This window comes from Lepidothrix coronata, unplaced genomic scaffold (assembly GCF_001604755.1).
Source record: "Lepidothrix coronata isolate B3197 unplaced genomic scaffold, Lepidothrix_coronata-1.0 Scaffold84, whole genome shotgun sequence".
In the NCBI taxonomy this organism is placed as follows: domain Eukaryota; kingdom Metazoa; phylum Chordata; class Aves; order Passeriformes; family Pipridae; genus Lepidothrix; species Lepidothrix coronata.
Window position 1 is genome coordinate 2,627,392 of NW_016690264.1, and position 23,724 is coordinate 2,651,115.

Genomic DNA, 23,724 nt, shown 5'->3' on the forward strand with positions numbered 1-23,724 from the left:
TGTTCCACGTTTTTTTCAAGCTTAAAGAGATTCCTTGCTGTTGGCAGGGAATACAGCACTAATAATTCCAGACAGGAGAGCAGAGAACGTAACGTGAGAACAAGAGTGACTCTCCCGAATCAGACTGAAGGTTTTGTTCATCTCTCACAGGGCCAAAAATTGATGTTTGAGGAAGAATGTAAGGTGAGGAGATCAGAGGATCTTGGCTAACATCTCTAATTTCAGTGTAGTAGTTCATGCTGTTACATTACATCCAGCCCTGCTCTAAGTCACTTTGATTTCACATAGCTGTTTTTTAAGGAAGGGGGGATAACTTGACTGTTATGACAAGCTTTTATATGGATAAGTGTATGTCCACATTAGTCTATTGTTTATATAATTATGGAGGGTTTGGAGGGGTGGGGGAGATTTCTGTTAGTGACAAGCAGGAACTTGTAAGCTTTGTAGGAACTGGCATGTGTGAGTTAAGATGCTCTGTGCTAGTTCAGGGATGATGGACAGCCTTGTTTGGGTAGTCAAGGAAACTGATGCCGTGAGTGTGTTGTTAAATAAATGTATTGATAAAGAGAGGTGCTGATAAATCTTACCACTGTGGACATGGAAGATAACATTTAAAATTCTATCAATACATTTGCCACTAATACATGTTTCATGAAACTAGGGAAGCTAGCGTCTTCAGTCACATATATGCAGTGGAAAAACAGTCTCCTTTGGAGGAGCACTTAAAGCTGAGCTTCACTTGGGTAATATGAAGCATTCTTCAAAGGCTTCTGAGGAAGTGTTTAATGTAGTTTTAGTTCTAAAAGAAGTTCTACACTTTTTTCCGTAAGAGCTACAAATGTACTGTGCTCACTGTGAGGACTGAATGGCTTGGGTTGATGCTGCCTGGGGACCTCTAGGCTGCAGCCTGTGGCATGATTTTAAATTCCCCCCAAAGAATTGAGGTAAATCTACACACTGTTTTTTAGGCTGTGCTTGACAAACGTGGCCTAGCTCACTTGTAAGCTGCAGTGCCAAGTGTAAAAATGACTAGGTGAGATTTTCCAGTCTTTGTTAGGTGGAAAGTCAGATCATCAGAAGGTTATTTTTGGCCTTAAAATACATAGTTACGCAAAGACTTAGTGGCCCTGGAGAAGAAATGAGCAATGCCCTGAGCAACTGATCCAAGTTGGCCCTGCTTTGGGGGGAGGGAAGACTGTTTCAGTCAGTTTAACCTTCAGGGATCCCTTTAAACCTGGATTATTCTGTGGTTCAGTGGAAGTTGGACTGGGTGTAGGAGGTGTGGGGGACATGCCTGTTTTGGGTGGAGAGGCCAAGAGGTAGGAGGAGGAAGGCAGCATACTCTGATACTGGAAATGGTTGTGCTGGAGAAATTGCATTAACATGGAGACCTGAAATATCTGAGATTGGAACTTGGCAAGGACACACCCAGCTTTATAGAAGGTTGTGGGATGAAATCAGATTTTAATTTGCTGCTGTTTAGATTCTTTTTATCTGGATAGCATAAAAGATTTGATGATTCTTCATCAGAGATACACCAGTGGGATAATAAAGCATGTTTAGGGATCTCTGAACTGTTTTGTCACATTTCAACAAAAGATATGAATCCATCCAGTTGCAAGGTGATGCATTTGTTAGCAAAACTGCAAACCCACTTATAAATTGGGAAACAGCATTTTGGAAAGCAGTAGCTCAAAGGGCTTTAAGGTCTTTAAAGCTAGTTGCCTTTACATTGTACTTGGGCCATTATTTTATTTAAAAGGGTTAATGTGATTCTTGAGCGTATTGGGGAGGAAAAAAAAGTGGGGGAAAGGAATGTGAAGCAAAAATAAGTAATGTTATAAACACAGCAGTGTTGAGACTGATACTGGAATTGAATTTTGGTTTCCCTGCTTCAAGAAGAATGCCAGTGTATTTGGAGAGAATTCAAAGGACAGCTGTAGAAATGATCCAGGGACTGGAAAATAAGCCTCATGATGTGAGGTTTAAAGGAGCTCAACTTACCCAGCTTATTGAAAAGACAATTGAGAGAGGACTTGATCTTTCTCTAAAAGGACTTGTGAGATTTGCTGACAAAGGCATAGCAATATCAACTGAGGTTAGACAAATTCAATTTTGAAGTACAGTTTCATAGCAATGATAATAATTAAACATTGGAATTGTTTAAAGGGAAGGGGAAAGTAACAAATGTTCATTTTTGTCTTTTAAAATAGGCCCAATTTCCTTCTTTCTGGAGAAAATATATTGTGATTTTTTTTTTTTTTTAATGATGATAATACTCCTTTCCTGACACTGGAGTTTGTTTAAAGGTTTCATGCCATGATCAGTTGGTGCAAGTTCAGATACATGAAATTGCAGTCACAGCCAAGATCGTGAAATTAAGATGAATTTAGAGGAGAAATAGTTAAGCTGGTGCTAAAAGACTGCCTTGCATAACACACATAAGATGTGAAGGGAACTCTGAAATTTAATGCTTTGTGGCTTGCATCATTGGAACTCAGTTCTTTCCCATACTGCGTTGCTTCAGATGTTTTAAGATATGGTTAAGGCTTTCTGAAAGCCCCTACAGAGAAGCCCTGATGTAACTGTGTACAGTCACAGTATTCAGATGAGCGTTCCCGAATTCCAGATGACCACAGCAGAAGTCTGTAAATCTTTTTCATCCTTTTTTAGAAACAGTATGAAAAAAAATGGCACAATGGCAATATGATTACAATTCTTCTGAGAGGCAGAGTAAGCACAAGCTCTCCTGGTAGGGTTCGTTCTTAAGTGAATGTAGGATATTCTCTATCTCTCAAGTTAACTGGATTTAGTCAGAAAGTTTATTCACATTTGAAACAATTCTAAATAATTGTCAGAAGTAGAGTTCTAATGGTGGTTTTTTGCTGGTTTTCACACCATCCCTATGAGAGTACTTCAGCAATTTCACTTGTCCTTCACTTTGTAAATTCACCTGGGGAACTGAGTGACTCAGTTTGGTAATGGCTCTAGATCGTGCTTCTACTTTTTATTTGCATTTGTCCATTCCACCACTCCCTTGGTGGCTGCCAAGTTTCTATATTTCCATATTCCCTGTTCCAGATGCCTTTGCAGACATGCAGAGCTCTTAAATTCCCTTCTGGTAGCTCTCAGAATCTGCTGCTTTGTGCAGGTGGAGCTGTCCCGGCCGGTCCTGCCTGTGTGAATGCTCGTCCTTGCCTATGCAGAGGAAGATGTGGAGCTACCCGGGCTGCTCTCTCTCCTGCGAGGCTGCATTCCTGCCTCTCCTCTCCTCCTCCTCCAGGTCCGGCCAGGGAGGAGCCCCACTGCCGTCACCTCTGCAGCTGTGCAGTAAGAAAATGCTTCTGTGTCCTGTGGAAGAAGAGGAAGCTCAAAACTCTGTAGCTTTTTGAAAGTTAAATCTTATCAAGTTGTCACATAAATTGTGCTGGTTCTGAGGTGGGAAAATAGTTGTCTGGCAGCTGCAAGTTTCCTTGCTCAGGGCTAAAGGGATAGCAAAACTGCAGAAACATGTTGGGGCACTACACAGCAAAGCAAAGGCCTCCAGCTTCGAGATCGAGTGCAGCAACCCCTGCTACTCACCTTGTCCAGACAGCCCTATCTGCCTTAACCTGCAGGAGCGACTCGCAGGAAGTGCTGCACTCAAAAGAGGTTGTGAAGGCTTAGTTTAGAAGTAAAGAAATCTCCCCCTTCCTTGCCTTCTCTCTTGCCTGTGTCATTGTCCCCCTCTCCCCAGCACTGAGAGGCTGGTGGAGATGACCTGCAGGAGGAGGGCTGTGAGTCTGTTCAGCAACTCTTGCATTTCAACCTCTTAAGTTTCATAATGTGGTTGTACATACATATGCTTAGTTGCACTTATGATAATCACGAAAAATGTCCTGAATGTATTCCTCTGCTCATAATTCAACATTCAAAAAAGCCACTGATGGAGGTAGCAGATAGCATTACACAGATGTGTTACAGAACTACTCGCTCAGCATCACTTTCCTGTGAGCTCTACGTGAGCACCCTTGGCCAACTGTTTGATGTCAGTACTCCTGTGTTACCACCCACAAGCAGTTAAGGTGGTTGGTGGTGTGTTGTGCACTCAGAGAAGCTCTTCTCAAAGGAAGAATTACTAATTTATCTTCAAGTCATCAGAAAAAAATCAGGTTTAAGTGACTTTTGTCTTTATTCAGTCACTGGTTGCAGATTTTTGACTGCTAATTTCTGCTCGTCTGCATTTACTCTGAAAATGTGTTCCACTGGATTATCTGCTTTTAATCTTGTTAATAAAAAAATGGGCTATTCAAAAAAGTGACCGTGGCTCTCAGCACTGTCTGTCCCACTGAGCTTTGCATTTCTTGCCAGCAGTTAGGAATTAGGTATTTGGGAGCTTCCTGAATAAGCGTTACTTTCCTCTCTGTGGTTGTAAGAGCAAGTCTTTGATTATCTTGTTTTATCAAAAACTTATCCAAAGATCTTAGCAAAATTTATATTCCTTAAAGCTTGGTGGGCCGATATATTATTGGCTGGTGGCTTATTTTATAAATCTGAATAGTGGGTGAACAGCTACCGTACACAGAAGATCCAACATGCAGAGCTGGGACATGCCATGGTGACGTAGTAGTACTTGCATTTTGGGATCAGTACAAATCTTACTAGTGCCAAAATACAATATAATGTGAGATGCAAGTAAGCCAGAAAAGTAAAGAACATTTCTTGGACATAATTCAGCATCATCAAGCAGTCGGAATGCCCGGAAGGGGAACTAAGGCTTTTTGGCTGATACGCTGCCTTTGGGCCTTCATGGTTGCTCTCCACCACTGTCCTACTGACTCAGTCTAACAGGTTTTATGCTGGGAAAAACACATCTGCAGGAAATGTGTGAATTTTTTATGGGTCCCAGAACCATCTTAGATGACCAAGTGTGCCACTGGGTACAGGTGCCTGGGCAAATGCAACAGTTGGTAACGTTTCCAAGATGTTTCCTACAGAAGGGCTGTGGTGGGGCAGTGCAGCAGGCTGAGCTTTGAAACCTGTCACAATGCTGGAAGATTGCTGAAATCCTGTAAAATTCACTGAATTTTAATGCTTAATAGTGATTATGTAGCTGAAGTAGTAATGGATCCGACTCCTGCTGTGTGCGGCACAGGTTGCAGGTGTTTTTGTAGCCCCGTTTCCCAGTTGAGGCACATGGGACAAACCGGTGTTTGTTGGAACGTGGCACAAGAGCATTACATAAGCCTGGAATAACTTCCTTACAACACAAAGAAAAATGTATTTGCATGATCTCGAACCCAGGTGCAAGGCTGCAAAACTTGCCAGTCACAAACCACAGAGGCCAGGCTGGAGCCGGGAGGGCACTCGGTGATGGTCTGGGCAGGGGGGGAAGGGTCAAAACGAGTCCTGTAATGGAAAGCAAGGCTGAACCTTCGCGTGGGAGCTGCGGCTCCATAATTGCCACACTGTGTGATGTTGCCATGGCTGCCCGGGCAGTCCCTGCGTGGTTTCCTGGTGTGTGAGAGCGGGGCCGAGGCTGCCCTACGTGTTTGGGGAGCTCAGGCGTGCGCTGGCAAGCCGCGGTGACGGGAGGATCCCTGTGTGGGAGACTGGAGGCTTTGAGCTCAGTCTCTCCCCCATCTCTTCCCTCCCAACAGATCGGAGGACAAGCTGTGATTTTTTTGCAGAACTTTAAAACCCGCTTTTAGTTCTTTCTCTCTATTGTGAGGTCCCTCGTTCTGCCCTGAGCCAGGGTCATGCTGGGACTGAGGTGTCAGGGTGAAATGAAGGGTCCTGAGGGGCACGAAGGAAGGCCTGGGGGGGCTTGCTGGGCTGGGGGGACTCTGGCATGTTTTGATCCGAGAGCCTTTGGCTGCGTTGCCATCTGCATAGCCTGTGAATAGTTTTCTCTGGCACAGACCTTGTTCTTCAGTGTTGCATCATCTCTGGGAGAAAGGCCAGGTCCGGAGCCCCAGCACAAAGGCTTTCTGAAGCCGATGAAGCTTGTTCTGTGTGTGGAGCGTCTCTCTCCTTCCTGTCGTCCTTTCCATGAGATTCCTGAAGCAGCCTCCGTCCGAGAGCCCCTTCGTCAACAGCTGCTTTATCTCCCCCGCTTCCTGCACACCTGGCTGATGCAATGTCTGCCTTGGAAGCGGCTGCTGGAGTCTCCTCTGGAGCTGGGTTGTTTGCCCCGGCAGGGAGTGGCCAGGCAGGCAGCCTCTGTCACGTGGGGGGCCTTAAATAGATGTATAAAGGACGTACAGCGAGACCTGCGAGGCAGGGATTATGGAGAAATCTTTTTTCCGATACTAGGGCTGGAGGTTGCAGTCCTACTCCTGGCAACCTGTTAGTGGTTAGCTTTCCACTGGTTGTAAGTTTGGGACGCTGCTCTGTGCCAGTAAATTCTGCTGATTCCCCTTCTATATTCAGCGACTTCCCATGACTCTGGACTGTCTGGATTCTCATGGGAACTGTAATTGTCTGGCTTTGGATTTGATCCTAGTTATTGCCCTTTATTGCCGTGTTTCCCTCTGACCTCGCATGTGGTATAGGCTTTTCTCTGAAATACCTTCAAAACACAATTTCAAGGTCTAAAGGTTTTTTTCTTTTTGAGGGGGGTTGTCTGACAACCTTTTTAATTTAGGCTTTGTCTACTTAGGAAAGTTTAATAGTTACACAGGTAAAATCATTCATGTGAATACTATTACATCCACAAGCAACAAAATTTAGAACAAGGAAGCACTTTGGTCTGCTAAGATTAAATGAATGTTATTTACATTATTTAAATTAATCTTGAGTCTTATTTTATCCGTAGCCATTTTCTAGTGTAGGCAGGCTTCTTAAATTGAGTCTGAAAACACAGGATATATATGGACAAGGTGTGGTAGACTGAGCAGTGGTGATTTCAGTATTGCTGTTCCTCATTTTCTGCCCTATTGCAGAAATGTATTGCCCCTAAAACAGTGTCTAAAAGGGAATATATGTATTTTACCTGTTTCTGCTTTTAGTCCAGTCTTCTTGGCATCAACTGCAGTTGATGAGACATGGCAACGTTTCCTTCCTGCCACCTGTTTTGGCAAAGGCTTAGAGGAGACAGTCACAGCAGTAACATCAGCTGCCACAGCTGGATTCACTGGAGGTTAGTTGTCAAGCTCTTAATCTCAGAGTATCTGTTCTGAACCTTTTTGTTTGCATTTTCTTATTTTTGTGACATACAGACATTTGACTGTTCTCATTCACCTCATGGGAAAAAAGAGCAACAACCTCACAGTATAGGACCAGCATAGCAATTAGAATGTTCCTGTCACTGCAGAATAGTTTTACCCCATGACTGTCACAAAATCAAAAGTTTGTGGAACTGAAAGAGGGATGTTTTTCCTGTTTCATTTATTTTAGTAATTTTTGTACCTTCAACTCTGTGGCACTTTATTATATTTTTTTTTTTCCTCTTGTATTGCTATATATCTTTCAGAAAATAGGAAAAACAGTATTTGCAAAAAGAAGTGTTTTCAGGGAATTGCCTTCGTTTAGTTTTTGAAAATATAATTTTAAATACTTCAGACTTGGAAGGATTTGTCACCTTCACCAACAACTTTTAATGCTGTGAAATAGAGGCTGTGTAAAATAATGTTTTTAAAGCCTAGAAAGGATTCTTTTTGAGTCTATGGTACCATTATTATTTAAATTTTATTTTGATGGTTAACTTTTTGTTAAGGAGAGTTTCATAGTATTGTGAGGTTTTCTTGAAGACTTCCTCTGTTTATGACCCTTAGGTTTGTGAGGACTTTCATATTTTGGTTGGGATGGTCCTTTTGCCTTTACATTGAGGCTGCCATTCCTTTAAAACATCATCTCTGTCACCTTCCTGCTCAGCAGACTGTGTGCACAGACCACACAAATGCTGCCAGGTCCCTTCTCGTCAGTGTGGGGTGCAGACAGAGTTTCCTGGTGTGTGCTTGCCACCTCTCCATAAACTTACCGTGGAATAATTTGGTCTGCCATGGATCACTGCTACTCTGTAATTTGCTTCCACTTTCTAATATGGCATGTTTATGGAATTATTCTTATGTATGAACTCTTCAACCAATTTAAAATCAATAGGAATTAAACTTTCCCGTAAGGTTCTGTGATGCAAATTGGATGTCTTAAGAAAGTCCAAACAAACCCTTTTCTGACATCTCCAGCTCTGAGTGTTTTGGACTGTCAAGAATGCAGTTGAATTGTCCAGGAGAAGGTATTTCTGGAGGCAAAGTCTTATCTGCCCTCTCTTTTTCTCTTATGAGATTTCTATTTCTTATCATAATACCTGAAATCCTTAGTGGTTCTGAAAGAAAAACACAAGATTTTCTTTTTTTTTGGTCTGCAAAACAAAGAGGTTTTGCATAATGTCTTGACTGCTGAAGCAGCAGCAAAGTTTTGAGGTTATTCCTTTTGCTTTTCCAAGTAATTTCTGCAGTCTTGGGTCAGTTGCTGAGAGTACTTGACTATGCATTTTGTAATTTCTCTGCTTGATGGTTTAATTTCTCTCAGTTGCTCTCTGTCATTGTTTGTAGTCCCTTAGGGTGTAGTTCACAGAGGAGTTTAACTAAAATTGATGTTTTCTTCATCAGATAAAATGACAGAATCCTGTGGATGGACATGATGAAAATTGTCTTAAAATGGCTGAAACCTAGTTTACTTTTTTTTTTTAAATTAAATTTACTTAGTTTCCAGCTGTTTCCAAATTTTATCAAAATCGGTTTAACTTGCTTGTACCTCAGTTTTAAACATGGCTTCCATAGCCTTCACTGGACAGCTTTATCACGCTGATTTTAGCTAAGTAGGTGTATTCATAGACATGTGTTGAGGTAGTGTCTAGTGCTTCCATGGAGCACTTTAGTGGGAATTGTTAATATGATTTCATATCTTGTATGGATCAGCTTGACTGATGCATAGGCCCGTGGATACCAAAAGGTGTTTGAAATCACCCATGTCCTAAAAGCAGCAGTCCCGCCTTTCCCCAGTTCTCGACTCCAGATCTTGTGCAGAGTGGTGAGCAGGATCAGGTCTCGCTGTGTTGTTGCTTTTTGACATTTTACAATTTTGAAATGTTGTCATTCTTCTTCTAGGAGCATGTTGGTTCTTTGTCAAGGTTCTCTAGATTCCAGAGAGCAAAATGAACTCTGAACCAAATGTATACATACATTCATTTCTTTTTCCATATGGTTACATACATATAAACCAGGGGACAGTCTCGAGAAAGCTCTAAGACAGATAAATCTCCAACCATCGCACCTTATTTGTCGGTAATTTGGTTATCATGGCATGCATAGCTAGCAATGAATACCTGTGTTGCCTAATAATTTGATCCTTTCTGTTGTAGGCTGGGACTGAGTTCTCCCAGACCCCCTGGGATAGATGGATGGATGGATTGCTGTCTTCCTTTGTCAGCCCACTAAGAGATGATATATGGATCTAATGATAATAGTGAATACTCATGTCAATATTTCATTTTTTAAAACTGGCAGAGTTGTTTTCTTGCTGCTTAGTGAACCCAGCTTGTTTTCAGAGCAGAGCCACGCATTTGTATTGGTAGATTGAGGCACAATTCAAGTACTTTTAGCAATCTGTATGTTTCAGAGTAAGTTGGAGCTAAATGATTTAAGGATTTCTCTGCTTCTGTGTAGGTGTCCTTATAGAACAACATGACTGTAATCAGGGGAATTTGATGCATTTTTTTGAGCTAGCTGGTTTACACACAAAAAACCTTGATGTGATTCTGTTTGCCCTAAAGGTGTCTGCCCTTCTGTGAGGATCTGCCCTTGATGTGAGGTTTGTGGGTGTGCTGGAATGAACAGGCAGTGCTTGACTGGACTCAGGTGGACTGTTTTTGTATTTGAGTGGCACTGGCTGATGAGAGAGGAGTTTTTAGCATGGTAATGGAAGCACTTATGTTTACATTAGATGTCCCGTAGATTTTGGTCATTCTGAAATTTCACGTGGAAAAGATGAATGAAGATCTAAAATACTACACTTCTTACACTGTTCCACTTGCCGAGTGGTTTGCTGCTGGTGCAGATGACAGTGTAAGTATGAACTGGTCAAAACTCGCTGCCTCTGTCCCACGTGAGGCTGGATGCCAAGGAAGGCTGCATGGCAGAGCTGCTATTACCAGTTTTCCACCAGCTTGGACTGGCCTGTGGCAGTATGAGATGCAGGAGAAAAACATGCTTTGAATTTGATGTGACTGGTAATGGTGTGAGAGCTTAAAGATGTGCAACTCATTATACAAGGAGCTTATCCTATATAGGTGACTTATAGGTCCATTGCTGAGCATAGAGAAGGTGATGATGGTTATTGTTTGGACACTACCAATCCTGAGTTGTCAAAAGTCTTGAATCTGTGTCCAGTTTTGGGGCATCAATAACTGGAGCTGTGGGGAGAGGTAAAGGAAGCAGTTTTCTGTCCTTTGATATCTGCGAACAAGAGATGTGTGAGAAGTGGTCACTGTCAGTGCACACAGGGGATTTCACTATTCTCCCTGCCCTGGCTCACATGTTGAAGTTGTGTATAATCAGAGAAGGCTTTTCTCAGTTTGTCCAGGATGTGTTTGTACCGGCGTTACATTCTTACCATGAGACACGGGATGCAGGATAACAAAATACCTTAGGCCTTCTGTGGACAGACTCACAGAGGTGCACTGACCCTGCAGAGGAACAGGATGAATCTCTGTGCTCCCCCTGTTTGGTAACTGCTTTGCCCTTGGGTCTGTGGCTGTGGGAGGGTGCAGGGGGTTTGTTCTGTCCCCCTGAGGTTGTACAGCATCACCTGAGCAGCACCAAATGGTGATGGAGTCTGAATTTAGGTAACACATGCAGTCTGTGGGGCTGTGCCCAGGGGTTTTTGTCTGGGGGTGAATCTTTTGTGGTGCTCACAAATCCTTTGTAGACTCTGTCACGAAGTCTTGGACACCTGTGCCAGGGGGTGACTATGTGACTGGGAGTGAAAACAGTAACAACCACATCATGAAGGAGGAAGCTCTAGTGAGCTCTTTGACTCAGCATGCTTGATTGTCCCTGTTAGTACAGACTTTTATAATAATGAAGAGAGTTTCCAGCTGTAAATTTTCTGCATCTGCTTTATTTGTACATGGATGGCAATGGTAGTGGAAGTGAGCCAATGCAGTGCTGCAGCTGTTGTGTCCTAAACAGAGTTCTGAAAATTAAAATGGCTTAAACCTAGTTTTAAAGTATCTTTAAATGCTGCATTTTCAAAACCAGCTAAGTATTATTTACCTGTTAGGCCATCAAAATTCCTGTTTCCGTTTTATATCAAAAAGAATTGTGTCAGAAGGGAGACAGGTTTGTGCAGTGGTCTGAAGATCATCAGATTTAAATTAAAGACTTTGAATTTTAGTAAAACTTATTCTAGTGGCACCAGAGAGAAGTGGGTATGATATTTTTTCTTCTCCTGCATGGCCGTATTTTTGTGGGGAGAGGTAGGAAGGTCCTTGGGGACTGCATATACAGAAAATTAGCCAGTTTGATGGGTGAACATTTTTGATCTCAACTCCAGCATTTTATGGTATTGGGTGTTACCAGGCCAAATTTCATGAAGACCAGACTGTAATGTAGCCTGAAGGTGATGTGGTCTTGGACAGCATTTGAGGTTGGTCTCAGCAATTCATTTTGAATGTCACATTGTCGGAGTTGAAAGTACACATAAAATAGCAGCAACAAACAGTAAAATCCGAGCAGGGGTGATGGTTGAGCAAGTATTGCTGGGTCAACACAAATGTGACTGAACTGGAATTTGCCTTGTCTAACCTTTCAGTTTGGTATTTCATATTTCTCCAGTAATCTCCTTCCCAAAAATGGGAGTTATCAGACCATTTCAGTGCAACAGCCTTTGTACACTGTTGATGGAAAGAGGGTTTCCTATGAGAAGTTCCTGAAATCTTGTCCCAGTTACTCCAGGACTGACCAGGTATCCAGAAGCTGCACCTGAAATCTTCCAGTTCTGCTGAGTCACGAGCAGGCGGGAGGCTGGAATTTGTCCTGATGAAATGTCGGGCTGCTGCCAGCTGGGTATAGTCATGGCAAAGGCAAAAGATCGATATGGGAAAAAACATCTAAACAAGTATTTAAAAATATTACTGGGGGGGGAGAGCTTTCTATGTCTCTTAAAGGGAAGGGTGCTTCAGACATTGAGAAGCTTGTCCTATTTCTTTTAACCTTGTGCCAGAGTTTTATGTGACTAGACTGAAGCAGGGATTGATGTCTGTAGCTTTTAGCTGTATTTTAGCAGCAATTTGTCTCATTTCGTGTCAGTGTAGAAATCACAACTGTATCACAAGCATGAGAAAGGGTAAATAAGACACTTCCGAAAGGTCCTTTTATTTTTCTTTTAATATTTTTCCAGAAAACACACTCAAGAACGCTAGGCTGTCTTGTGTTGCAACTGCCTGTGAGCTTAGTCTTCCCTCTTTTTCATCTCCCACCTCCCTGTGAGACCATTGCTTTGGGGCATAACAGGGAATTGCCACAGACCACTTAGAAATCTTTACCTTCTACTTCTGTAATTTGCTGTATGCCTGTCATACTGTCAGAAAGATTTCTCGTAGGGATGTATACTGAAGAAGGAAAGTATCTCCTTGTGCCAAGAGAAGTGGCCTGTCTTTTAAGACAGGAAAAGGCAATATAGCGTGTGGCATTTAAACTTTTTGACTCTAGTTCTTCCTTCATTTGCCCTTATAGTGAGTGTGTGTTTTGGTGTTTCTGGGGGGTTTTGTGTTTTAAACAATGGCTGGACTGTGGTGTCCAAAGGCAGTTCCCTGTGAGAAACTCACTACCCACAGGAAAACTTGGCTGGCGGCCTCTCTGTAGCCCAAGAGGGTTTGCTGGCAGAGCCCCCGAGATGCCGGGGAGCATGTGACAGCAGGAGCCGGGAAAGGCTGCGGAAAGTATTCCAAGCTGCCCTTAAAGTTTAACGTGCAGAGAGGGCGGTTAAGTCGTCACCGTTTCTCTTTGGTTTTGGAGTTACCTTTGCTGCCTGTGGAAACGCAGCCTTTCTCTGTATCGTGGGGGAGTTTCTTTCGAGCCGTGTAGAATAATAGCTCCTTTATGCTCGTGTGTGCTATTGAGGTTATTTACATAACGAGGAGCTGATCCCGTTTCACCTCCGGCCGCCATCCGACCCTTGGAGGGTGGCGTTCAGCGGCGATCTCGGTCGGTGCCGTAGCCGAGCGCCGCGCCCGGCGGGGACGGCGCAGCCCGGGCTCCCCCGGGGCCCCGCCGTGACTCACCCCCGCTCCCGCTCCCAGCCAATGGTCCCGCCGTGTTCCCGGCCGGAGCGGCCCATGCGCGGCCGCCCAGACGTCTGACGTGGCTCTGCCGCGGGGAGGTGTCAGCCCGGGCTGAGCAAGGTCGGGCCCCGCGGTGTCGGGGCTCCCTGCGCCGAGCCGTGGGTGCAGAGCCCAGGATAAGGGCCTCGCTGGGCGAGGGGAGCGTCGGTGGCGTGGGAGTAGCCACGCTGCAGGTCACACTCACCCGTGCCGCGGGCCCGGTGAATGCACATGCAAACTGATCTGCGGTGAGACGGGTCAGCTCAGCCCACCCCGGCTCTGCCTCCTTGTCCTCCCAGACGGCGCTTTGCCTGCAGCTTGTTTAAGGAAGGAGTTAGGAAATGCTGATGGAGGGCTGTGGGTGATAGGTGACAGCTGCTGCTTATATGCAGAAGGAGCTAATAGATTGCTTATCTGATAATTAGTCCTAAGTTTACTTGGGGGAGGGGGGAACTATCATTATCAGCTTTAAAGCAGAGCAGCTCATTGTATGTCAGTCCAACACTGTAAAAAAACTCCCCCAAAACCCCACCAAACTACTACCATCTACCTTTTCCCTGGCCCCACATATGAAAATGAAGTAAAACTGATGTGTCACATCACTGATGGAAACATATTTCTGCTTTTCTTTTGCTGTGAAAGCCTTCTTTAGGGGTACACAGGGACACCTCATGCTGTAACGGCGATGCAATGCTTTGTTTCTACCCTGGTAGGTTTCCCCATGTCCGTGACGTGTTGGCCGAGGCTCTGCGGCTCCTCTCCGCCCTCGGAGCGGCCAGTCGCTGCCCTCTGGACTCCGTGATCCCCGACGGGCGTCATGAGCATTGCAATCCCTCTAGGAGTCACCACACCAGATACGTCCTACTCCGACATGGCTGCAGGATCGGAGTGAGTGTTACCCCACAGAGAGGAGGAGAAAGGAGGAGGGGCGGGTGTCAGAGGGCTGATCTGGAGTGGGGCTGTAGGATCGGTGCTGGTGCTTTCTGCACCTGGGAGAAAGGGGCTGCTGGTCCACTGGCTGTATGAAGGAAGAATGCAGAGACAGACTCAGGGTGTTAACAAATGCAGTGTTACGGAAATTGTTAGGTTTGACAGAGGAGATGGGGAAAAGGAGAATTCCAACAGTATGAGGCACTCAACTATGGGTTTTATATCAGCTTGACTAGTAGGTCTGTACTGAAGTGCAGGCAATTGTGCGTTTGCTCTACCCATGCTTGGCGTTGGCAAGGTACAAGCCAGCTCCTTTTCCAAAAGCTGTAATGTGAGAGATCAGCATGCTGAACCTCCCTCTCAGTAGAACCTACTGGCTCAGACTTGTTACCAGTCTTATATGACTGATTTCCAGACACCTTTGGAGCTTGACCAGAGATGTGAGGCAGCATCAGCCTGCGTGGACACCTTCACTTTGTTTCTGCCCCTGAGCACGTTCCAAGAAGCACACTCAGTGAGCATCCCTCAGGGTCTCCACTACAGTATGCTGTGCAAGGCTCTCACTGCAACCATACCTCTGAGGCCTGTTGGAGGAGACTTACCATTTCTTTTAAAAGACTCGTCAAGAACATTTCAAATTCAGGAAATACAGCATGGTGATATCTTCTTAAAATCCTTGTTAGAATGATGTCAGCCCGGATGAGTACTGTGTTTTTGTCGGGGGTGAGAGGGAGGGCTCAAGTTATTCCTGTGTTTTTCTTCTCCCCCCTGCTTTCTTGCATCCTCCTTTGAAATAAGAGTTGTAGTATCCCTTTACAAAAATTTACAAATGGCATTTTGGAGACAGATTTCCCCCATGTATTATTAAAGCTACCTACTGTGCAAATACCTGCATGTCAGGTTGATCACTGTAGAACAGAAATTGCTCCAGACTATAAATTTTGAGCTGTAAGAGCAGTGGGCTAAGGTACGAATCACTGGTTTTCCCTTCCATCTTGCCCTGATTTGACTGTGCACAAAGTTTGACTACACAGTCGCACTCTCTGCAAGACTGCTAATGCCCTTTTTTGTCTGTCTTGGCACTGGCCCCATTCTAGGTATTCTCCTTGGTGAGGCCTCATTCCATCTTAAAGCCCACATTTTTATATGTTCTTTTTAAACAAGGAATCAGAAGTCACTTATCTGCAGTGGGTACGAGATCCTTCACTTTTCAAGATCTGACGTTCAGTATTGCTTGTCACCCTGCTTCTCCCACAGCAGCACTTTGAAGACTCAACATGCAGGAATTTTAAACTGTTTATGACAGGAGGAAGAGTGCTAAATAGTTTGGTCATGTACTTTGCTTTCAAAGCTGAGCATGGTAGAGAGAAGAGCCAGATATATCTGCGCATGTCCCTTGTAGCGTTTCAGTATCAAACAGACCGACTGTAAACCGTCTGCAAAGCATTTTCTTTTTCCCTTGTAAGAAATTTGTAGGTCCAATTTGAGGCTAAGCTAGAGTACTTTGAAAAAAGGCTTTTGAAGATTTCTGAATTGGTTTCTCTGTTTTCTAAAACTTGGGAATGCCAGCACTTTATTCTCCAGTCTTTGCATCGATGCACTGTTACTGCTGAAGTGTCCTTTGTGGGTCTGTTCAAAGCTAAGGCTATCCTTCACTTTGCCTTTGAAACTCTACTAGTTGGAAGAGTAAAGTCTGGGGTACCTGAGCTTCTTGTCTTTTACAAGGGATTGATTTCCAAGATGTGCATCATGAAGGCGATAGGATGGTAAAAGGAAAACTAGCTGCCCCTCCTTACAGGATGAGCTTTAGCGTCTTCCTCGGCCTCTGATAAAGAGAGGAGGTGAAAATGGTGAAGAGTCTTGGTGTTCATCTGAGGGTGATACGAACACTGCAGAGTAGTTTTGCTGTGTTAGTCTGACTGCATAGTGGAAGTTGTGGAAGCTCCTTGGCACGCTGCTGCTGAGGAAGCGTTGGGGCCCCGGTGTTGTTGCCCCTGGACACCGTTGCACCAACAATCCTGAAGTTTTATTGCTAATGCTTGCGGCAGCATTGCTGGTATTCCAGGCTGACTGTGGTTAGGAATGTGGGTGACTTGGACAGAGGACTTATCTGCTCCTTAGATTGTTTAGGCTCTTTTCCTTCTAATATTGTTTCTGAAAATACGATTAAACCTAAATGGATTTAACACTGCCAATCTGGAAGTCCTAGAGGACTGTTGCGAAGATCCAGCAAGGCTGGATTATGTGGCAAGCTTTACAAGGTGCCTTTTATTAAGAAGTATATCCTTTGAGAGGAATCACCACCTATATCTCCTGCTTTTCACAGTTTAGCTGGCTGTAGCCACGCTGATAAACAACTGAATTTATCATGTCATTCTCCTAAATCCTGAGCTACAGAAGTGTCATTTGCATAGGTGTAAGGCCTTCTTCTTTCTGCAGTTCTTTGTACAAGAACTTATTGCTCTTTTATGTTGCAAAGACAGGTCCACCGTACTCCAGAGTAAGCCAGAAGCTCAGAGGTTGGTGCCATTGGAGAACAGATGAGGTTCAGTGGCAGGGTGGGGCAAACTTCAGTGCAGCAGTGATTTCAAGAGCTAATAGGAAGTCCAAAGGGCACAGGGGTTAGTGTTCTTGGGTGGTGCCTAAACACTGCCCCACGCGTGATCGCCGGCCATTGTTTGAGTGCCGCCTGATCCACGCTGACCATGTAGAACCCACTGAGAATCCTGCAAAATCTCACCATAGCAGCAGAGTTCCAAGGTAAAGTTCTCCTTTTCTGTATTTTTCTTTCCTCCTTGCTCAGCTCCGTGCTATAATTTTGACAAAGATTTCATCTGCAGACATGATTCAGTAATACTCTGCAGTATTCTGATACGGACCCTTCTTCTGCTCTGTGCAGAGGTTATCTGATTTGTATCTTCTGCTTGTAACAGCGTGCTTTCTTGCAGGTGTTCTGTCTGTAGCCTCATTATCTAATATCCCCTGCATTGAATTGCAGCTATCCCTTCTCTGAGTAGGGTTTCTGCAGCTTTCTGCTGAGGATATACCTTTCATTTTTAGCTGTTTTTTTTCACCACCCTGTGGTGGAAGAGTGCATTGTACCTCAGCAGCACATTTCCTGTTCTGCTTGTTGGAGGTTGCTGTATAGAAAGCACAGGGTGAATCCGATCTGTCTGTAGCCACTGCCTATCCAGGGCATTGATTTGTTGCCTCTTTGTAACAGGAGTCTCCAACTCCTGGTAGTTGCTGTCAGGATAGATGCAGGTTTCATGCAGGCTTTATCACAGGACATTGGACTCAGCTAACAATTGGTATCTGAGGGAGAGAGAAACAAGTGCAGGTGCAGGAAAGCTGCTTAACTGCAGTTGAAATAAGCTGTTGCAGAGATAAAATGGCAGTACTGTTCAGTGGCTCTGAGATTAGGCTGGCTGAGTTCAGATGTGAATGTTGAACCAGACCCAATTTCCTCAACCATAAGGAAACTGAGCTTCTTACATGCTAATTATCTTTTTAACTTCCCAGATTGAGACCCAGTTTAATGAGTTATCTAGGGTGGCCCTTACTCAGTTCCTCCCCTCTGAAAGCAGGTTCATCCTGTACAACTTTTGCACACATGATGCTTGGTGAAGTGTGTAATAACACCTCGATTTCATGAAGTTTCTTCATTTTGAGCTCATGTGTTCAATAGAAAAGAGCAGTGAAATACTGTCACTAAAAAAAATTATATTGTATTGATGGGTTTTACTTCTGGCCCTTTCTGCAGCCCAGAGTCTGTGGAAGCTAGTCCAGCTGTCAGTGAGAAGAATGTGTACTCCAGCCACGGCTATGGGGCCACCCAGAAACACAGCTATCGCGGGCTGCCTTACGCAGTGAGTACTCTCTCTGCAGTGAATCAGCTCTTAACTGTCTACTTTTACTCTTTTTTCTTGTTCCATAGTTCTTTGCCTGTTAAGCCTTAGGAGTTTTGGCTTATTTATTAGGGAACAAACACCGAGTTACAGCTGAGTTCTGCCATACATTTTTCGTTTGTGTGTTTATTGTTTGTGAAGTCCTGCATACTCTACAGCAAGCTTTATTAGCATTCTAGGTGATAGATTTTTAACTGAATGAAGTATATGAATGAAGTGTGACTATATATGAATATATAACATTTTCCTGATGGTAATTTTATGCCCCATTTGGTTTATTGTGCACTATTTATACTTGTTTCAACTGCACAGATTTTCGTAGTGGTAACTTATAACAATGAGAATCAATGAACAGTCAGGAAGAATGGGAGTATAGCCTGAAGCTATGGGAAGAACAGGATGTCACAGAATCACTGAGGTTGGAAGGGACCTCTCAAGATCACATAATCCAGCCTCCCTGCTCAAGCTGACTCTGCTTGAGCAGGTTGCCCAGGACCGTGTCCGGTTGGGTTTGGAATATCTCAACAGGCAGAAACTCTACAACATCTCAAGGCATCTGGTTCCACTGTTTAAACACTGATGTAATCTCAGGTTATTAGCAGTACAACAGTTAATGTTGAAATAGCCTGGTTGTTTTCATAGGTTTTGAGTTTAATTCATTGGTGCTGAAGGAAACCATTCACATCTTTCAGAGCTATTGCTTTGCCTTCTTGGTAGATTGAGGAATTCAGGCTGCTGTTTTACACCAGTTAAATATTAACCTGGGAACTGTGGATTTGGGACTTCAGCTTCTAGGCATCATATCTTCACGTTAAAAGTAGTACTGCAAATACTCGTTTTCAGGATCATAATTACGGAGCCCCTCCTCCTCCAACGCCGCCAGCCTCTCCTCCTGTCCAGACCATTATACCTCGTGCAGAACTGAATGGCCTGCACTCGCCTGATGAGGAGAACTCCGGGGACAGTGAGAGCTCCTCAGAAGGAGAATCAATTCCCACTTGGTGCCACTGCAGTGTCTCCCAAGATGGTTTCCTCCTCAAGTGTGAAAAGTGCAGGTAAGCTTTGGTGCAGTGCAGGTCTGGGCTGCTCCTTGTGTTGACTTCTCATACCGAACCGTGTCACCTTTGGGCTGTGGGACAGACTTCCTTTTGCTAACTGGAGAGTTCTTTCCAGTGCTTTACCCACTATTGACCCTGCTCCTTTGCGTTGTCAGCCTGACAAGTGTTGGTGGCACCAGGAGTGGAGATGAGGATGTTAAATCGATGTTCTTATCATCCTGGGCCCCACTGAGGGCACGCATCTTGTGACATCCTGTTGAATTTCAAGTGACTTTACTCCTACAAACCAGCTTCAATTGTGCATTCTCCTTTGGCAGAGGAATGAGCAGGGGGAAGGTGATCAGACTCCGCCGCCGGAAGCAGGACAACGTGTCAGGTGAGTTGGAGGGTGTAATTCTGATGATGGTGACTTTTGTTTTCTATCTATGAGACCTTTGTCTTTTGGATGCTGTAATCATCTAACTGTGATCACTGCCCGCTAATGTTCTTTGCCTCCCAATCGCTGGGATTTTCTCCTCTCCTTACCCTTCACCTCAGTTAGCACTTGGGAGAATCAGATTATCTTGTGAACAGAAAAGGAAAATTTTCATCGGTGTCATTCTGTGACATATCAGAAGTTTGGGAGACCCGTTCCCAGTTTGGGTGGGAAAACTGAGGTGATACAGTTCTCTCAGGGAAGAGTTATGCAGGGTCAGCCAGTCGTCTTGATGGAAATGGGCATAAGGGTCAGCTGCGCTCTCGGGGATGAGAAGCCGCTGCTAACAAAGCACTTCTGTCTCTAGGCGGGGACAGCAGTGCAACCGAGAGCTGGGATGAAGAACTCTCTCCCTCCACGGTGCTGTACACGGCCACTCAGCACACTCCCACAAGCATCACACTGACCGTCAACCGCGTCCGCAGGACCAAACCCAAGAAGAGGAAGAGGAGTACGGAAAAAGCTCGCACTGCTCCAAAGGCCAAAAAGATCAAGGTATGTGGAGTGAGACAGAGTTGCTGCAGTTCCTACCAAATGCTGTGTGAAGTGTTGTTAGGAGCAGGCTGACAAGCTGGCAGTAGACAAGAAACTTTTGTCCTGTCAGGAATTGCTCTTTCTGGTGCAATAATGTGACGCCTTGTATTTGTGACCTGCTAGAGTATGTGGCTGTTGGTTTAAAAATTGCCTTACTGGAACTCCACCCTTATTTCCTAATGCTGTCCATTCATGCTCAGAGCTTGGACTCAATTACATATTTTCCCTTCTGTATTAGGATTTGGGAAAACAGCTTTTGGAGTCTGTTTATGGCAGAGGGTCAGTTTGTGAATGGAATGAAAAATGAAGAGAGCATGGTATTTCTTAGCAGGCTTTGTTGAGGAATTTGGGCTGCAGAGCTTCTTGGCACTGTTCTTCGGGGACAGAGATAGTGCTTGTGTGGAAAACTATGTAGGTAGTGATGAACATTTGTTGAGGGATGACTTTACTGTCTTGTTTGTGAGTGTTTGGGGACTGAAATAATTTTGAATTGCTTATATTGGAATGCAAGTGTGTGAGCAGCTGGTTCTTTCCCGTCATCTGCTAGCTTTACCATAATTTTCTACAGTTTAGGTTTCTCTTGAAGTTCTTCTGGTAGGCACTGATTAAATAAAAGGCTGGGGGCAGGAGCCCATGTGAGGTTTTGAGGTTTTTTTTTTTTGTTGTAAACCAGCTTGATTCTGTTTCTGGACCTTTCTCATATCAAAACAAGTGGGTTTAGTCCAGACAGTTTTGCTTTTGATCTTGACATTTTACTAAGTGTGAGGCAGGCTTTTTTACTTCAGAAATCCTGGCCATGAAACTTTTCAGCAGTTTCCACCGATTTGCATTGCAGAGTCTTTTCGTTCAAGTCTATTGCTTCTTGTGTAGGTTTTCCTGCAGTTCTTGCTGTCTTTTATTAAGGGCTGGAGTAAGATTTAGTGTTGCTCTGTTGGAGTAAGATGGAGTGTGGTTCTGGGATGCTAATTCTGAGGAAATATACAATACTGTGTTTTTTCTCTCTCTCCTTGTTTTGGGGGATAGGCCTTTCGAGAGGGCTCACGGAAGTCTCTGAGGATGAAGGTGAGTAAAACTGACAACCCTCTGTGATGGTGGTTGGGAAGGGTTTCCCTATATTTTGTGCCTCTCTTGGTTTGCTTGGGGAATTTCTGATTGTGGGACCAGCCTTGGAATAAACTCAAGCTTTACCATGCACCACAAGCAGGTCTATAAAAGGGTATCACAGCAGTTGCCCCTTGAACCTTTCTTTTGCTTCTGATAGCTTTCAGTAAGATAATGTCACCCAGTTCTGAAAGATGGTTGATTCATGGCATTGGGAGTGAGATGTTTGATGTAAGGGATGTAGAACTGGTTGTGGCTGCTCTTCTGTGAGGGCAGTTATTGTTTGATTGCATCAATGATATTTCAGGCTTGGACATCAAAGGAGTTCACAAGTTTAATGTTGGGAGTCCCTCACCTTGTTTCTCTCCACATTCTCTTACAAGGGGTGGATGGGACAATATCTTTATCTCTGACTTCCTGCAGTAGTGGCAGGTGTGGCTATCGAATAGGAAGGTTATTTGACAAAAAAAAGTAACTTGCACTTTGAGCTAAATGTGTTCCCAGAAACACAAGTGGTGCCTTGAAGTTTGCTCAGTTCCACCTGGCCCCAGTTCTGTAGCTGGTAGTGGCTTCTAGCAGTGGCTCAGAAGAAAGAGTACAGTCCTGTGGTGTCTGTATGCACCATCTCAATAGTATGCAAGTGCCTTGAGAGGGTAAAAATGCATGAGAACGCTTAATGTTTTTATATATGTGATGAAAATAATGATTGCTCTTCGGTTGTCCTTGTCACTAAGATCTTGCCTCAGTCCCTTATGAAACCACTTGAATTATTGACCTCTGGAATATTTGTTGAATTTCTTCAACTAATGTGGAGTAAAGAATGAAGCTTAAATTTTATCAGCTTCTGTTTTCCCCTCCCTTACAAGACAGTGTAAACGGATTACCTGATTTTGCCCTCTCTTCTTTACTCTGCTTAGGACTTGCAGTTTTAACCCTCTGGGTATTAGCCTGTGCTCTACATTCAGTTTCTTGAAACTGACCATTTAGCTCCAAGGTTCGGAACTATTTCTGGATCAGTCACTGTGAAGATTGAGATGCAGTCAGCATCATCTAGCATTATGTTGGACATGAGTGGGTTGACTGTAGGACAAGCCTACATGAGATTTATTTGCCTTTGTGTGTTCTGTTCCTTTGCTTTTTTAATCCACTTAATTATTTTTCTAAAGTGACTTAATTTTTTTTTCCTGGCCATGTACTAGCCTAATTTTATTTTATATAGCAGTGCAGAGTACTAGCTCTCAAGAGGGCTTAGTCCTGCACAGAATTCTCCACAAATTCCTAAGTGGAACTGTTGTACAGTGTTCTGGAGGGTGCAGGTGCTGAAAAGTGTGTCCTCATCACCAGCACTTAGCTTGGAACAGATTCACCATTTTTTTGTAGCATATTCATGTGCTTGGAGCACTGGGGATGGGTTTTCCTGCTGTGTACTAGCCATTCATTCTTTGCTGTTCGGTGCAGAATTCCCCTTCTGAAGCACATGCCTTGGATGAAAACACAGCTGAAGGGTGGGAGAATCGAATACGCCTCTGGACAGACCAGTACGAGGAAGCCTTCACGAACCAGTACAGTGCTGATGTGCAGAACTTGCTGGAGCGTCACCTCAACTCTAATAAAGAATATGTGGGCAAAACTGCTATGCTGGACACAATCAACAAAACAGAGCTGGCCTGCAATAACACTGTCATTGGGTCCCAGATGCAGGTAAGAACCAGCGTGACAGAAGGGTGGGGTAGGTCAGTGCTCTGGTTTGTAAGGCATGGGCATGGTGAGCAATGTCCCAGCTGGTCTGTCATTTCAGACCAGTAGGCATAGGTTTCATACACAATGATTCAGAAGAGATGCCAGTGCTAAGATTCAGAAGTACTTGCATTTGACCAATGTTGCTAAGTTGGGGATATTTTGTACAGTTTTCTGATACGGTTCACAGTTATTTTACCGTAAATACTTTTGGTCACTGAATGACTTGAGGCAGAACCAGATCTATCACTTACTGGAGATAGAAAATTTCCTGCTTTCCACCTGAGTTTTCCAGTCCCCTTTATTTATTTTATTTTTTGGCTCATATTGTGGGGAAGGCCATTTGAAAGAACCTTTCAACATTATTTCAGTATTTTGGATTATTATTTGGATTTTGATAACTGTCAAATACTGCACAACTACAACTGATTTTAGTGAGCTGTTTCTTCCTAGCTTTTCCATGTTGCCATCTTTATGGAGTTCATGTAAACAAAGAGAAACAGGAAAGTAATATGTTTGTGTGGTGTATGTCCTCCCCACTACTACTCTTATCTGTTGTTTCATCTGGTCTGTGCTTTATTGAACAGAGCACAGCATTCCCACCCAGTTCAGGCTTTGTGGGGCTTCCTTCCAGGAGAATGGAGATAGGTGCAGCTGAAAGGATGGGCTCCAAAACAC

At 44.1% G+C, this 23,724-nt stretch overlaps 1 protein-coding gene across 1 annotated transcript in view; it reads left to right on the forward strand.

Moving 5' to 3' along the window:
• The window catches only part of SETD5 (SET domain containing 5), a 65,130-nt gene that overhangs the window by 11,615 nt on the left and 29,791 nt on the right, over positions 1-23,724 (forward strand). The window contains exons 2-8 of the mRNA XM_017820612.1: positions 14,017-14,191; positions 17,997-18,102; positions 18,985-19,196; positions 19,517-19,575; positions 19,982-20,169; positions 21,232-21,270; positions 22,768-23,010. Of these exons, the coding sequence (XP_017676101.1) occupies positions 14,121-14,191; positions 17,997-18,102; positions 18,985-19,196; positions 19,517-19,575; positions 19,982-20,169; positions 21,232-21,270; positions 22,768-23,010 (918 nt within the window). The 5' untranslated portion in view covers positions 14,017-14,120. The remainder of the gene's footprint in view (positions 1-14,016; positions 14,192-17,996; positions 18,103-18,984; positions 19,197-19,516; positions 19,576-19,981; positions 20,170-21,231; positions 21,271-22,767; positions 23,011-23,724) is intronic.